The sequence below is a fragment of the Oryx dammah genome, unplaced genomic scaffold (assembly GCF_014754425.2).
Source record: "Oryx dammah isolate SB20612 unplaced genomic scaffold, SCBI_Odam_1.1 HiC_scaffold_1, whole genome shotgun sequence".
NCBI classification, from domain to species: domain Eukaryota; kingdom Metazoa; phylum Chordata; class Mammalia; order Artiodactyla; family Bovidae; genus Oryx; species Oryx dammah.
Genome location: NW_024070185.1, coordinates 81,093,305 through 81,110,638, shown reverse-complemented (window position 1 = coordinate 81,110,638; position 17,334 = coordinate 81,093,305). Strand labels below are relative to the sequence as shown.

Below are 17,334 nucleotides of genomic sequence, written 5' to 3'. Positions count from 1 at the left end.
CCTTGTAACATGTTATACTGGACCCATGCGTCATCAATTTCTAAGTCTATGAAGTACAAATATGTAAAAGGTCTTTAATCACATAAAGATGAGTGTCAAGAAACTGTTATACAGTATGGAGGTCAGTATCTTCACTTTTCTTCTTGGTTCCTCCAGTCAGAGTCCACAGAAGGAGAGGGAGAAGAAGAAGAATCCTGTTCATTTAGTTTTATCATCAACTAACTTTCACTGAATGCCAAAGCACAGTGAACTGTATTTTGAGGGACCACTGGGATAAAGAAAATAGGTCCTGATGGCCTAGATGAAAAAGAACAAAATTACAACAAGTGTTATTAAGTCAAAAGGAAATGGAAATTTTTCTGTGGTTTTCATTTGACCATTTTCCTGAGCAGCTGTCACTGGAAAGAGGCTGGTTGAAAGTCTAGGCTCTGCAAGTCAGACTGCATGGGTTCAAATTTATCCTATCTTAAGCTGATACCAACTTAATTTCAATTGCACTAAACCACCTTTACAGCTCTGCTATCACCCTTTATTTTATTGATGTTACAAATTATATCTTTATATGCCATGTATTCATTAGCAGAACAGTTATTTTATGCACTTGTCTTTTAAAATTTATAGAAAACAAGAATTATAACTTAAAGTTAAAATAATACTGATTTTGATATTTGTCTATGTATCAATGGGAATGGGTGAATTTAATTCAGATGACTATTATATCTCTACTGTGGGCAAGAATCCCTTATCAGAAATTGAGTAGCCCTTGCATTACAGAAGAGTCCAAAATGCAGTACAGAAGAGTCCAAAATGCAGTACACAAGAGTCTGAAACGCAGTACTTGGGTACAGTTTCAAAATCAACAGAAAGATCTCAATTTGTTTCCAAGGCAAATCATTCAACATCACAGTAATCCAAGTCTATGCACCAACCACCAATGCTGAAGAAGCTGAAGTTGAATGGCTCTATTAAGATCTAAAAGACCTTCTAAAACTATCACCAAAAAGAGATGTCCTTTTCATCATAGCAGACTGGAATGTAAAAATAGGGAGTGAAGAGGTATCTGGAGTAACAGACAAGTTTGGCCTTGGAGTACAGAATGAAGCAGGGTAAAGGCTAATAGAGTTTTGCTAAGAGAACATACTGGTCATACCAAACACCCTCTTTCAACAACACAGAGAAGACTCTGCCCATCACCAGATGCTCAGTACTGAAATCAGACTGACTATGTTCTTTGCAGTCGAAGACGGAGAAACTCTATACAGTCAGAAAAACAAGACTGGAAGCTGACTGTGGGTCAGATCATAAACTCCTTATTGCCAAATTCAGACTTAAATTGAAGAAATTAGGGAAAACCACAAGGCCATTCAGGTAGGACCTAAATCGAATCCTATGATTATACACTGGAAGTGACAAATAGATTCAAGGGATTAGATCTGGTAGACAGAATGTATGAAGAACTATGGACGGAGATTCCTAATCCTGTACAGGAGGCAGTAATCAAAACCATCCCCAAGAAAAAGAAATGTAAAAAGGCAAAATGGTTGTTTGAGGAGGCCTTACAAATAGCTGAGAAAAGAAGAGAAGTGAAACACAAAGGACAAAAGGATAGATATACCTATCTGAATGCAGAGTTCCTTAAGAGAGCAAGGAGAGATAAGAGAGCCATCTTAAGTGAACAATGGAAAGAAACAGAGGAAAACAACAGAATGGGAAAGACTAGAGATCTCTTCAAGAAAATTAGAGATACCAAGGGAACATTTCATGCAAAGATGGGTATAATAAAGGACAGAAACGGAATGGACCCAACAGAAGCAGAAGACATTAAGAAGAGGAGGCAGGAATACACCGATGAATCGTACAAAAAAGGTCATAATGATCCAGATAACCATGATAGTGTGACCACTTACCTAGAGGCAGACATCCAGGAATGTGAAATCAAGTGGACCTTAGGAAGCATTACTACAAACAAAGGTAGTGAGGGTGATGGAATTCCAGCTGAGCTATTTCAGATCCTAAAAGATGATGCTGTTAAAGTGCTACACTCAATATGCCAGTGAATTTAGAAAACTCAGCAGTGGCCACAGGACTGGAAAAGGTCAGGTTTCATTCCAATCTCAAAGAAGGGTAATGCCAAAAAACGCTTAAACTACAGCACAATTGTACTCATCTACCATGCTAGTAAAGTGACGGTTGCTTAGTTGTGTCCGACTCTTTGCAACCCCATGGACTATACAGTCCCTGGAATTCTCTAGGCCAGAATACTGCAGTGGGTAGGTTTTCCCTTCTCCAGGGGATCTTCCCAACCCAGGGATCAAACCCAGGTATCCCACATTGCAGATGTATTCTTTACCAGCTGAGCCACAAGGGAAGCCCACCATGCTAGTAAGGGAATGCTCAAAATCCTTCAGGCTAGACTTTAACAGTACACGAACTGAGAACTTCCAGATGTACAAGTTAGATTTAGAAAAGGTAGAAGAACCAGAGACCAAATTGCCAACATCCATTAGATCACAGAAAAAGCAAGGGAATTCCAAAAAAAATCTGCTTCATTGACTACATTAAAGGTTTTGACTGGGTGGATCACAACAAGCTATGGAAAATTCTTCAAGAGATGGGAATTACCAGACCACCTTTCCTGCCTCCATAGAAACCTGTATACAGGTCAAGAAGCAACAGTTAAAACCGGACATGGAACAATGAACTGGTTCAAAACTGGGAAAGGAGTATGTCAAGGTTGTATATTGTCACCTTGCTTATTTGATGTCTATGTAGAGTACATCACATGAAATGCTGGGCTGGAGGAAGCTCAAGCTGCAATCAAGATTGCTGTGGGAAATATCAATGATCTCAGATATGCAGATGATTTCACCCCAATGGTAGAAAGTGAAGAGGAACTAAAGAACCTCTTGATGAAAGTGAAAGAGGAAAGGGAAAAAGCTGGCTTAAAACTCAACATTAAAAAACTAAGACCATGGCATCCAGTCCCATCACTTCATGACAAATAGATGTGGAAAAAATAGAAACAATGACAGACTTTATATTCTAGGGCTCCAAAATCACATAGACAGTGACTGCAGCCATAAAAATTAAAAGATGCTTGCTTCTTGGAAGAAAGCTATGACAATCCTAGACAGCATATTAAAAAGCAGAGATATCACTTTGCCAACAAAGGTCCATATGGTCAAAGCTATAGTATTTCCAGTAGTTATGTACTGATGTGAGAGTTGGACCATAAAGATGACTGAACCAAAGAATTGATGCTTTTGAACTGTGGTGCTGGAGAAAACTCTTGCAAGGAGATCAAACTAGTCAATCCTAAAGGAAATCAACTCTGAATATTCATTGGAAGGACTGATGCTGAAGCTGAAGCGCCAATACACATCAGGTCACCTGATGTGAAGAGCTGAGTCACTGGAAAAGACCCTGATGCTGGGAAAGATTGAGGGCAATAGGAAAAGGGAGTGACAGAGGATAAGATGGTTGAATGGTATCATCAACTCAGTGGACACGAGTTTGAGCAAACTCTGGGATATAGTGAAAGATAGGGAAGCCTGGCATGCTGCAGTCCATGAGGTTACAAAGAGCTGGACAGGACTGAAGGACTGAACAACAATATGACTTTGAGTTACCAGAGTCCCTTCATCTGAAATTGAAACTCTCTCCCAAACACTGTACAGATCAACAGAACAGAATAAAGAGCCCAGAAATAAACTCATGCACCTGTAGACAACTAATCTATGACAAAGATGGCAAGAATATATAGTGGACAAAACAGTCTCTTCAACAAGTGGTTCTTGGAAAACTGGACAGCCACATGTAAAACAATGAGAATAGAACATTTCCTCACCACCAACAAAAATAATCAAAATGGATTAAAGACCTAAATCTAAGTACTGAAATCATAAAACTAGAAGAGAACAGAGAACAATCTATGACATAAACTGTATCAACTGTTTTTAGATCAGTTTCCTAAGGCAAGGGAAATAACAGCAAATATAAACAAATGAAACTTAATTAAACTTACAAGGTTTTGCACAGCAAAGGAAACCATTGACAAAATGAGACAATGACCTAAGGAATGGAAGAAAATATTTGCAAATGATATTACCAACATGGGGTTAGTATCCAAAAATATAAATAGCTCATAGAACTCAGTATCAAGAAAACAATGTCCAAAAAAATCAAACAACCCAATCAAAAATGGGGCAGACAACCCGAAGAGAAATCTTCCTAAGAAGCTAACAGGAACCTGAAAAGATGGTCAATGTCACTAATTATTAGAGAAATGCAAATCAAAGCCACAATGAGCTATCAGCCATCACATCTTAGAATAACTGTCATCACAAAAAGTTAAGATGGTCAATGTCACTAATTATTAGAGAAATGCAAATCAAAGCCACAATGAGCTACCAGCTATCACGTCTTAGAATAACTGTCATCATGTCTTAGAATAACTGTCATCACAATGAGCTATCAGCTATCACATCTTAGAATAACTGTCACCACTTAGAATAACTGGCTAATAACTGTTAGCAAGGATGGAGTAAAAAAGGAATCCCTGTACACTACTGGTAGGAATGTAAACCGGTGCAGCTACTATGGCAAACAGTATGGAGATTCCTCCAAAAACTAAAAATAGAACTATGATATGATCCAGCAATCCCACTTTTGTGTATATATTTAAAAAAATGAAAACACTAATTTGAATAGATTCACGCATTCCAATGTCCATAGAAGTATTAACTACAATAGCTAAGATATGGAAGCAATCCAGTGTCCATCAACATACAAATGGATAAAGATGTGGTATACATATAAGAATAGATTATTGTTGTCTTTCAGTCACCCAGTCATATCCGACTCTTTGTGACCCCATGGACTGCAGCACACCAGGCCTCCCTGTCCCTCACTGTCTCCTGAAGTTTGCCAAGCTCATGTCCATTGCATCAGTGATGCCATCCAGCCATCTCATCCTCTGATGCCCTCTTCTTCTTCTGCCCTCAATCTTTCCCAGCACCAGGGACCTTTCGAATGAGTTGGCTGTTTGCATCAGATGACCAAAAAACTGGAGCTTCAGCTTCAGTATCAGTCCTTCCAAAGAATATTCAAAGCTGATTTCCCTTACGATTGACTGGTTTGATCTCCCTGCTGTCCAAAGGACTTTCAGGAGTCTTCTCCACCATAGTTTGAAGGCATCAATTCTTTGGTGCTCTGCCTTCCTTATGGTCCAGCTCTCACAACCATACATGACCACTGGGAAGACCACAGCCCTGACTATACAGGGCAGGCAGAGTAATGTCTCTGCTTTTCAACACACTGTCTAGGTCTGTCATAGCTTTCCTATGGATTATTTCTCAGCCATAAAAAAGAATGCAATTCTGCCAATTACAGCATCATGGATGAACCTAGAGAACATTATGCTTAGTGAATTAAATCAGAGAAAGATACATACTATATGATATCACTTAGATGTGGAACCTAAGAAATAAAACAAATGAATACATATATAGGAAAACAGAAACACAATTACAGAATAGAAAACAAACAAGTGCTTACCAGTGGGGTCAGGGAAGGGGATAGGGACAAGATAGGGTAATGGGATTAAGAAATACAAACTACTGTATATAAAATAGATTAGCAACAAGAAGATATTGCATAGTGCAGGGAATTATAGCCATTGTCTTATAATAACTTTCAATGAAGTATAATCTGTAAAAATACTGAATCACTATCTGTATACCCAAAACTAATATAATACTGTAAATCAGTAATATTTTGTTTATAAAACACTATAATGTTATATGTCAGTTACATTGCAATAATAAAAATAAAAAATACAACTTTAAAATATACTAAAATGAATTAACTGTTGATCATATGATACAGAATAGATCAGTGAGCTGGCATACACAGCTGTGGAAATCACTGAAGCTGAACAGAAAAAAGAAAAAGAATAAAAAGTTAAGAAGGACAGTTTGAGACCTCTGAAACTATATGAAACATACTAGCATTCACATTATAGGGGCCCCAGACAAAGGAGCAGAGGCCATATTTGAAGACATAATGCTGAGAACTTCCCTAACTTGGAAAGGGAAGACATTCAGGTCCAGAAAGCACAAAAAGTTCCAAACAGGACCAACCCAAACAGGAGCACACCAAGAAACGTTGTAATTAAAATGTGAAAAATTAAAGATAAAGAGAAAAAGGAAAAGCAACAAGTTATATACAAAGGCAAATCCCTAATGCTATGAACATTGTGGAGAAACTGTGCAGGCCAGAAGGGAGTGACACAATATACTTGAAGTGATGAAAGGGGAAAACCTACAAGCAAGAATATTCCAATTAGCAAAGCTTCATATAGATCTGGAGAGATCAAAAGTTTCACACATAAGTAAAAGTCAAGAGTTCTGTGCCACTAACTGAATTCCAACAAATGTTACAGAGACTCTTCTGTGAAAAAGAAAAGGCCACAACTAGATATATGAAAATTACGGGAGGAAAAAAATCTCACTGGTAAAGGCAAATATACAGTAAAAGTAGTAAATCCACCATGTATAAAGCTGGTAGGAAGGTTAAAAGACAAAAGTAGTAAAATTATGTATATCCATAAAAGTAGTTAAGGGACACACAAAACAAAAAAATATAAAATAAGATGTAAAAAATAATAAACATTCTGGGGGGGAAGAGTAAAAATTTAGGGTTGATAGGCGTGTGTGAACTTAAAAGATCAGCAACTTAAAATAATCATGTACACAGACAGTTGTTGTTGTTTAGTTGCTAAGTCATGTTTGACTCTTTGACTGTAGCCTGGAGGCTCCCCTCTCTCCATGGGATTTCCCAGGCAAGAATACTGGAGTGGGTTGCCATTTTCTCCTCCAGGGAATCTTCTTGACCCAGGGATCGAACCCATATCTCCTGCCTTGGCAGGCAAATTCTTTACCACTGAGCCATCAGGGAAGCCCTGTACATAGAGTGCTATATTATATCTTACAGTAGCCACAAATCAAAAATCTAAACATACGGAAAAAAAGAGAAAGGAATACCAACGTAACACTAAATATACCTATCAAATCACAAAGAAGAAAGAAATAAAAAAGAACTATGGAAACAACCACAAAACAAGAAAATGTAAAGGAGAACAAATCTATCAGGAACTACGTTAAAAGTACATGGACTAAATACTGCAATCAAAAGACACAGAGTGGCTGAATGGATACAAAAACAAGAGCCATCTATATGCTACCTACAGGAGGCTCACTCTGAGTTACAGACACGCAGACTGAAACTGAGGAGATGGCAAAAGATATTCCTTCCAAATGCAAAGGAAAAGAAAACTGGGTAGCAACACACACCAGAGAAAATAGACTTTAAAACAAAGATTGCAGAAGTGACAAAGACATTACATAATGATCAAGGGATCAATTTAAGAAGGAGGTATAACAATTGTGAATGCATATGCATCTGGCAAAGGAGCACCTACATATATAAAGCAAATATTAACAGACACAAAAGGAGAGACTGAGGGTAGCACCATTAATAGTAGGGAGCTTTAAGACCCCACTGACATTACTGGGGTTAGTGAACATCCAGAGAGAAAATGAATTAGGAAACACTGGTCTTAAACAACATATTATACCAGATGGACTAAATAGATAAAGATAGAATATTTCATCCAAAAGCAGAAGAATGACCTTTTTTTCAAGTTCATATGGAACACTGTCCAGGACAGACCATATGTTAGGCAACAAAACAAGTAAATTTAAGATTGGAATCATATCAAGCCTCTTTTTCTGACCATAACTATAGAGATGAGAAATTAACCAGTTAAAAACAAATCTGCAAAAACACAAATATGTGAGTTTAAACAATACATTATTAAAAAACAATGAATTACTGAAGAAATCAATGAACAAATAAAAATATATCTGCAGACAAATGAAAATGGAAACACAGTGATCCAAAATGTATGGGACTCAGTAAGAGCAGTTTCATGGCTTATACCATTACAAGCCTCTGTCAAGAAACAAGGGAAACAGGGAAAAAACCCAAATGAACAAACTAAACTTAACTTACACCTCAAGGAACTAGAAAAAGAACAAAACTGAAAGTTAGTGAAGGAAAGAGATAAACATCAGAGCAGAAATAAATGACACAGAGACTAAAAAATTTGAACACATCAATGAAACTAGGAGCTGGTTCTTCAAAAGGTAACAAGAATTGATTTAGTCAGATTCTTCAAGGAAAAAAGAAAACTAAAATCAATGAAATCAGAAATGAAAATGGAGAAGTCACAACTCACATCACAGAAATACAAAGGATCATAAAAGATTACTACAAACAATTATACACCAATAAAGTGAATAACTAAGAAATGAACAAATTACTAGAAATCAATCTCAAGATTGAACCATGAACAAATAGAAATTTTGAACAGACTAGTTAGTAGTAACAATATTGAATTGGTAATCAAAAAACTACCAACAACAAAGTCTAGGACCAGACAGCTTCACAGATGAATTCAACATTCAGAGAAGAGTTAACACTATCTTTCTCAAACTAATCTCATTTTGAACTCATTCTATGAGGTCAGCATTGCCCTGATACCAAAACCAGACAAAGATATCATAAAAATCACAGGTAATATCACTGATGAACACAGAAGCAAAAATCTTCAACAAACTGAAATTCAAAAACACGTTAAAAGGATCATACGTCATGATCAAGTGAGATTTTTATCCCAGGGATGCAAGGGATTCAATATCTGCAAATCAATTGATGTGATATACCATGTTAACATATAGAAGAATAAAAATTATATTGTCTTAATAAATGTGGAAAAAGCTTTCAACAAAATTTAATATCCATTTATGATTAAAAAAACTCAAGAAACTGAAAATAGAGGGAACATGCCCCAACATAAAAAAGGCCATATATGATAAGCCCATAGCTAACAACATACTCATACCCAAGTTAGGGGGGAATAAGTAAAACTCAGTGTTTCTACATGATGACACTATATACAGAAAATCCTAAAGATGCAAGAAAAAAATATTAGAGCTCATCAATGAATCTGGTAAAGCTGCAGAATACAAAATTAATATACAGAAGTCTGTTGCATTCTATACGTTAACAATGCTCTATTAGAGAAATAATAAAATCCCATTTACAATTGTATCAAAAAGGATAAAATATCTAGAAATAAATTTAACTAAGGAGGTAAAAGAACTGTATTCAGAAAACTTTCAGACAATGATGAAATGGACTGTTTAAGAAAGCTGGGTTTCCATGCTTTATGATCTGGTGCAAACAGCCACTGTAAGAATATTTTGTCAGTCTGATTTCCCACTTATTTATAAAATTTATGAAATGATTCTTTCAGTTTTGATCAAGGAGCACATGTTATAGGTTAATCCCTCTTTATGTACAAAGTATGGGACAGGAATCTGTTTTAGAATCAGCACATTAATTTCCTGGAATGATGTACTCTGGTCTACTCTCACATCCTAAAGTTGCTGATCCCATGCTTGAAAGAGAATTCTCTTTGCTCTCTTATTGACTTTGGATCGTGGCTTTTCTCTGCTGGTCCCTTCATCATAAAAATTCTTTCATGAGTTTCTTAAAACTTCTGGTCTCTCAGTAGTGGCCTTTTCGACTTTCCTGCAGGAGTAGGGATTTATTCTCTCTTCTAAATTAATCTTGTCCCAATAATGAGATCTTGAGATGGAGGGGAAATAAATGACTAACAGCCTGCCATTTGGATTTAAAAGTTCAGAGTTATCTTAAACAAAAGTTAAAAAAAAATTTACAATGGTTTCCTTATCTTCTAATCACAGTCACATTACAGGCAACCTAAAAGATTCAGGAGCATTTTTAGATTAAATTTTGTCACATCAAATTTTGTCACCACTGTACCTGTCAATTGCTTGAAGATCATTGGCTGGATTCCATGTAGGGTCAAATAATACAACCACATTGGCACCAACAAAATTAAGGCCTAGTCCACCAGCCCTGGAGTAAATTTAAAAAAAAGCACATTAAAACAGTAAAAACAAATTTTGCTCTTTAACTCAATGATGCCAGGTTTCTATAACAAAATAAATACAATATTATATTAACATTATAAAAGTAAGGTAATTAAAACACAAATATGCCACAAGGAAAACTGCCATGGAACATTTTTTTTTTTTTTTTTGGTACCACTCTAGAATATTCCTGAAGAACTATGGACAGAGGATCATAACATTGTATAGGAGGCAGTGATCAAAACCATCCCAAAGAAAAAGTAATGCAAGAAGGCAAAATGGTTGTCTGAGGAGGCTTTACAAATAGATGAGAAAAGAAGAGAAGGGAAAAGCAAAGGAGAAAGGGAAAGATATACTCAAGTGAATGCAGAGTTCCAGAGAAGAGCAAGGAGAGATAAGAAGGCCTTCTCAAATGGACAATGCAAACAAACAGAAGAAAACAACAAAATGAGAAAAAGTGGAGATCTCTTCAAGAAAACTGGAGATACCAAGGGAACATTTCATGCAAGAATGGACAGGATAAAGGGCAGAAATAGTAAGGACCTGACAGAAGCAGAAGAGATTAAGAAGAGGTGGCAAGAACACAGAGAACTACACAAAAAAGATCTTAATGACCCAGAAAACCACGAAGGTATGATCACTCACCTAGAGCCAGACATACTGGAGTGTGAAGTCAAGTGGGCCTTAGGAAGCATTACTAAGAACAAAGCTATTGGACGTAATAGAATTATAGCTGAGCTATTTCAAATCCTAAAAGATGATGGTGTTAAAATGCTACACTCAGTATGTCAGCAAATTTGGAATACTCAGCAGTGCCCACAGGACTAGAAAAGGTCAGGTTTCATTTCAATCTCGAGGAAGGGCAACGCCAAAGAATGTTCAAACTAACATAAAACTGTGCTCAGTTCACATGCTAGCAAGCTTATACTCAAAATCCTACAAGCTAGGCTTCAGTAGTATATGAACTGAGAACTTCCAGATGTACAAGCTGGGTTTAGAAAAGGCAGAGGAACCAGAGATAAAATTGCTAACATTTGTTGGATCATAGAGAAAGTAAGGAAAATCCAGAAAAACATCAATTTGTGCTTCAATGACTATGCTAAAGCCTTTGACTGTGTGGATCACAGCAAACAATGGAAATTCTTAGAGATGGGAATACCAGACCACCTTACCTGTCTCCTGAGAAACCTATATGTAGGTCAAGAAGCAACTGTTAGAACCAGCCATGGAACAACAGACTGGTTCAAAACTGGGAAAGGAGTATGACAAAGCTCTGTATTGTCACCCTGCTATGCAGATTACCTGATGTGAAATGCTGGGCTGGATGAAGCTCAAGCTGGAATCAAGATTGCCAGGAGAAATATCAACAACCTCACATATGCAGATGATACCAATCTAATGGCATAAAGTGAAGAGGAACTAAAGAGAGTCTCTTTTTGAGGGTGAAAGAAGAGAGTGAAAAAACTGGCTTAAAACTCATCATTCAAATACTAAGATCACAGCATACAGTCTCGTGACTTCACAGCAAACAGAAGGGTAAAAAGTGGAAGCAGTGACAACTTTTCTTTTCTTAGGCTCCAAAATTACCATGGACAGTGACTGCAACCATGAAATTAGAAGATGCTTGCTCCTTGGAAGGAAAGCTATAACAGACCCAGACAGTATATTAAAAAGCAACAAAATCACTTTGCCAGCAAAGGTCCGCATAGTCAAAGCTATAGTTTTTTCAATAGTGATGTATGGATATGAGAGCTGGAGCATAAAGAAGGCTGAGCACCAAATAACTGATGCTTTCGAATTGTGGCACTGGAGAAGACTCTTGAGAGTCCTTGGACTACAAGATCTGACCAGTCAATCCTAAAGGAAATCTACTCTGAATATTCATTGGAAGGACTGATTCTGAAGTAGAAGCTCCAATACTTTGGCCACCTGATGCAAAGAGATAACTCACTGGAAAAGATTCTGATTCTGGGAAAGACTGAAGGCAAAAGAAGGGGGAAGCAGAGGATGAGATGTTTAGGGACCATCACTGACTCAATGCACATGCATCTTAGCAAACTCTGGGAGACAGTGAAGGACAGGAGAGCCTGGCGTGCTGCAGTCCATGGGGTTGCAAAGAGCTGGACATGACTTAGTGACTGAACAACAAGAGTAACAGAATATTTCTAAGATATTTGAGCATTAGAGCTCATTTAAGTAGGCTGTGCTACATTTTTTGGAGTTTACATTTTTTGTTTCTACATTTTTTGGATACTCAAATACTATTATCTAGGATTTTCCTAACATAACTTTTAAAAACTGCTAATTTACTCTAGCTAAATAAATATACACAATTAAAAAATGTACTTGTCTTTATTTCTCTAAGTGTAGCTGAAAACCCTGGACATTATATATAAAATGAAACACAAGATTATGAAAGCTGGAGGGAACACAGAATGGTTACAGACCACAAGAGGAACAACATGGCAGTGAGTTTTCTGGCTGTATTTTTGCCTAATATATCCCACATTGGAATACCAGAGTGGGTTTCCATGCCCTTCTCCAGGGAAATCTCGACCCAGGGATCGAACCCAGATCTCTTGCATTGCAGGCAGATTCTTTACTGCCTGAGTCACCTGGGAAGCTCCCTGGGAGAAGCCAGTGAACTGGAAATGCCAAGAGCAGTCGACAGACCAAAAAAAAAAGAAAAGAAAAGAAACCTAAGAAAAGCCTCTTCCTTTAGGCAAAGAAGCAGGAAAGGCATGGAGTTTTAAGACAGAAAAATGAAGACAATAACCAGCCTATTACTGTAAACATCATAGAAAAAAAAATCTGTGGCCCTAATCCTAACTTTGTCATCCAAGGATGAGTGGGGAGACTAAATTTCCACCTTTGCCTGACAGTAAAGAGGTGCCTCTCATTCTCATCCAGGTGGTGTCAGGGAAGACTGATAAAGGAGCTCGAACTTTTGACTTCTGCCAAGCTATAACCAAGGTCCCCTCTGTGGTATGAGGAAAGCCATGCAGAAGTAGCAATAAAGTGCCTCAATCTCAGGATAGCAACATAGGCCAAGCAAGAGACATGGATTTCTAACCTCACGTGGCTGGCATGGTGTCTGGCTAAAACAGAAGTTTTAAATAAGATACAGAGTCTCATAACATAATACTCAAAACATCGAGTATACAATAAAAAATTACTACTCTCACCAAGATCTAAGAAACTCTTAATTTCTACGAGAAAAGACAATTAATATTTGACAGCACTGCAAAGAATCAGATGTTCGAATCATCTGACAAGGATTTAAATCCAGCCACAATAAAAATGCTTCAAAAATGCTTGAAATATGCTTGAAACAAATTAAAAATATTAAGTCTCAGCAAAGAAAGAGAGGATACCAAAAAAAAAAACTTTAGAACTGAAAAATAACTGAATAACAAAACTTGCTGGTTGGATTTGACACTACAGTGGAGATGACAGACAACATAATCAATAAACATAGGAGCAGGTCAATATTATTTGCCCAATCTACACAACAGAAAGAAAATGTCCAGGAAAAAAGAAGTCTTAGAGGCCTGAGGGACAGTAATAAAAGAGCTAATACTTGTATCATAGTAGTCCCAAGAGAAAAGAGAGAGTAACACTGAATGAAAAGGTACTGAAAGAAATATACCTGAAAACTTCCCAAATTTGGGGAAAAAGATAAACCTATAGAATGCAAAAATTGCACGAACTCCAAAATGATAAACCCAAAGAAAACTATATTTAGATATAGTGTAATTAAACTTCCGCAGACAGAAGACAAACTCTTGTAAGCAATCAGAGAGAAACTGTATCAACATACTACTTTTAAGGGAACATAAATTCAAATAACAGTAGATTTCTCATTAGAAACCAAGGTGGCCAGGAGGAAGCAGTGCATTTTTCAAGTGCTAAAAGAACTATCAACACAAAATTTTATATCCGGTAAAAACAACTTTCAAGACTGAAAGGGACATCATGACATTGTCAGACTAAGGACAGTTAATAGACTCTGTCACCAACAGACTTAGAAGCAAGATAAAACTACTAAAAAAGCCAACCAATATCCAGTCCTATCAAATTTATCTCAAAAAGTTTTTTTTTTCTGTTTCATGAGTCCCTTCTTCATTTCTATTTTCCCTTCCCCCTATTTCAAACCTTGACATCATACCTGTATGTATTACTTCACTGGCCTCCAGTCTTCCCTTACCTTTGACCTCAGATCCATTCCCACATTACATAAAATAATTTTAAGTACAGAATATAGAAAACTAGGGGCTTTCCAGGTGGCCAGTGGTAAAGAATCTGCCTGACAATGCAGGAGACACTGGAAATGCAGGTTTGATCCCTGAGTCAAGAAGATCCCCTGGAGGAAGAAATGACAACCCACTCTAGTATTCTTGCCTGGAAAATTCCCATGGACAGAGGAGCCTAGTGGGCTACAGTCCAGGGGGTCACAAAGAGTCGGACATGACTAAGCTACTGAGCACACTTGCAGAGAAAACTAAGTATGCCATTCCTCTATTTAAAACTTCTCAATTCTTTGGAGAGTCAAAGTTTTGTCTTCATTTAATTTGACTGCTGTTTAAAATATACAGTGAAAAGACGCCACAAAAGATATATGCATATTTTGACAGTTTTAAAAATAACAAATTGTTTAATGGATCTGACAAATTCATTTTTCTACCAGCCAAAACATATCAGAAGACAAATAATTCATTCTGGAATGAAGTTATTTATAAAGTTTTTTTTCTAAATATATCTAGCAAAACTTAATAATAAAATGTTTGTCTACTGATTTAAAGATTTCAGCTGTTTTTAGATTTTACCTAATAATAACTGTTATCCTCTCATATTTTGAACTTTTGGTGTCTAAATACCCTACATTTAGCAATTATTTATTATATAATGATCATAAAATTTTGTATTTTTAAAAAGTAAAACTTAAAATCCAAGAATAAAATCAGTTTTCTTTATATTCTACACTTTTCTAATCTCAACCTTCAAAGCCTTGCACTGAGGCTTTCTCTTGCTGTTTTTCCCTTTTCAGAATCTTTATACTAGATCCTATTCATCCAGGGAGAGAAAATGTTAATAGTCTTCTCTTACACAGTTTCTATCAAAATAGAAAGAAATGAATATTTATACAGCATCTACTATATACCAGGAATGGTGCTAGAAATTTTCATATATCCTATACTTTCATCCTCAACACAGTTCTGTGAGCTATTATTCTCATTTTTACAGATGAGAAAATTGAGAATCAGAAATATTAATTTACTTGCTTAAAAGTCATTGAAGTGGCTAGTGTCTGGATTCAAACCCAGGTATTCTGACTTAAGGTTCAGTATTCAACAGAAATTGAACTAGCTCCTTTGGAAAATAACTTATTAGAGGCAATAGCAAAAAGGTATCACAGAGACTTAAACTCAAAGAAAGGAATGACGTGGGATAAACAGTAAGGTTTGGAAAAAATTCTAAAAATAAGTAAATTAGGGGAGTAGGTGATTTAGATGCCAAACAAGCAGATGAAAAGTTAGAAGTTTACTTGTCTACTATTGTGATGGGGAAATTTTTGAAAAATCAAGGTTCATAAGATTACATAATTAGACTATTATGTGAAAAATCAACTAGTTATGATTAAAACAAAATTGGAGAGTAAGAAATATTTTCTAACACTTAACACCAAAAGTAAGTCTAGTCAACTGTTCAGTAAGTTGTGACATGAATTTCCCTCAGATGTCCTAAATAAGCCACAGGAAGGTCACCACTAGTTGACGTAACAATCTTCAAAGATACTTTGAAGACTGTCCAAGTTAATTCAGAGGCAATATTTCTTTTAAAGAAAAAAAGAATCTCTAAACTCTGTCTCTAGAGATGAGATGATTATTTGATGATAATACAATTCAGAACTGCAAACATTTTCAAACCTGTCACTCCTCTCATATGGCTAAGTGCAAAAGTTTACTCCTTAAGCAATAAAATACAAAAAGAATATAACTCTTTTCAACCTGAGAAATGGTATTAAGACAAACGCATAATCAACATGCAATCAACATTCATTCCTTAGGTCTTTCACATTCTATTTTGTATCAAAAATATATAAAAATTATATTTAACCATATCTTAATGTTACACAAAAAATGCCATTAATGAATTAAATTTTATTGGTATGTGTTAACTATTATATAAATCCTGCATGCCATATGAAGATCGAAGACACTGCATGCCACAACAAAGACCTGGCACAGCCAAATAAATATTTGTTTTAAAAGGTTGAATAAACTATTCACTTACCAAGAAGCCTAAATATACTTAACCAATACCATGCTCAGAGATAGGAAGGTTCAAAAGCATAAAATGTCAGTTTTCTACACAAAGTCATTTATAAGTTCAGTGAGTCCAATAAAAATTCCAACGCAAGGAAAAATGCCAGAAAACTCTCCTTTGATGAACTGAATGAGATGATTATGGAAAAGCTAAGCTTTAAGGTACTGACATTCCAGAATAAAGATGCACAGAATGAGAGTTTAAAGCAAAAAAATAAATACATAATTTAAAAGACAAAAAATCAGTTATTTAAAATAAAATAATAAGATTGGAAAATGCCATTTTTTTCAGCAATACAGCCAAGAAAGATAAAAACACAAAGTAAGAGATCAAAGTTCACAGGTTTAAAGAATCATTCTAGGGGAATTCCTTGGTGGTCCAGTGGTTAGGACTCCAAGCTTTCACTGCTAAGGGCCTGTGTTTATCCCCGTTTGGGGAACTAAGATTCTGCAAGCTACGCAGTGCAACTCTGTCCTCCCCCAAAAAGGAATCATTGTAGGAACACTAAAATCAGAAAACCTAGTGACCAGGAGAGACACTAGAGAAAACTGAACAGAAGCCACTGTCAAAGAAATAATCAAAGAGAATTTTCCAGAGTTCAGAAATACAAGCCTTCAGATCACACCCAGCAAAATAAATGAACAAAAACTCACATCAAGACTCAAATATCGGACTTCCCTGGTGGTACAGTGGGTAAGAATCTGCCTGTCAATGCAGGGGACATGGGTTCAATCTCTCGTCCGGGAAGCTTTCACGTGCTGCAGAGCTACTAAGCCCATGCATCACAACTGCCAAGCCACACTCCACAACTCTGAAGCCAGTGCATCCTAGAGTCTGCACACTGTAACTACTGAAGCCCATGTGCCTAGAGTTTGTGCTCCACAACAAAAGAACCCACTGTAATGAGAAGCCCATGTACCACAATGAAGAGTAGCTCCTCACGCCGCAACTGGAGCAGGTCCACACAGCAACCAAAAGACCCAGC

General features: G+C 36.5%; 1 protein-coding gene across 2 annotated transcripts in view; it reads right to left on the bottom strand.

Annotated features, from left to right (window-relative positions):
- ERCC6L2 (ERCC excision repair 6 like 2) overlaps positions 1 to 17,334 on the bottom strand; it is a 151,092-nt gene that overhangs the window by 64,057 nt on the left and 69,701 nt on the right. For both annotated transcript variants that reach the window (XM_040245234.1, XM_040245244.1), the window contains exon 12: positions 9,913 to 10,008. In XM_040245234.1, the coding sequence (XP_040101168.1) occupies positions 9,913 to 10,008 (96 nt within the window). The remainder of the gene's footprint in view (positions 1 to 9,912; positions 10,009 to 17,334) is intronic.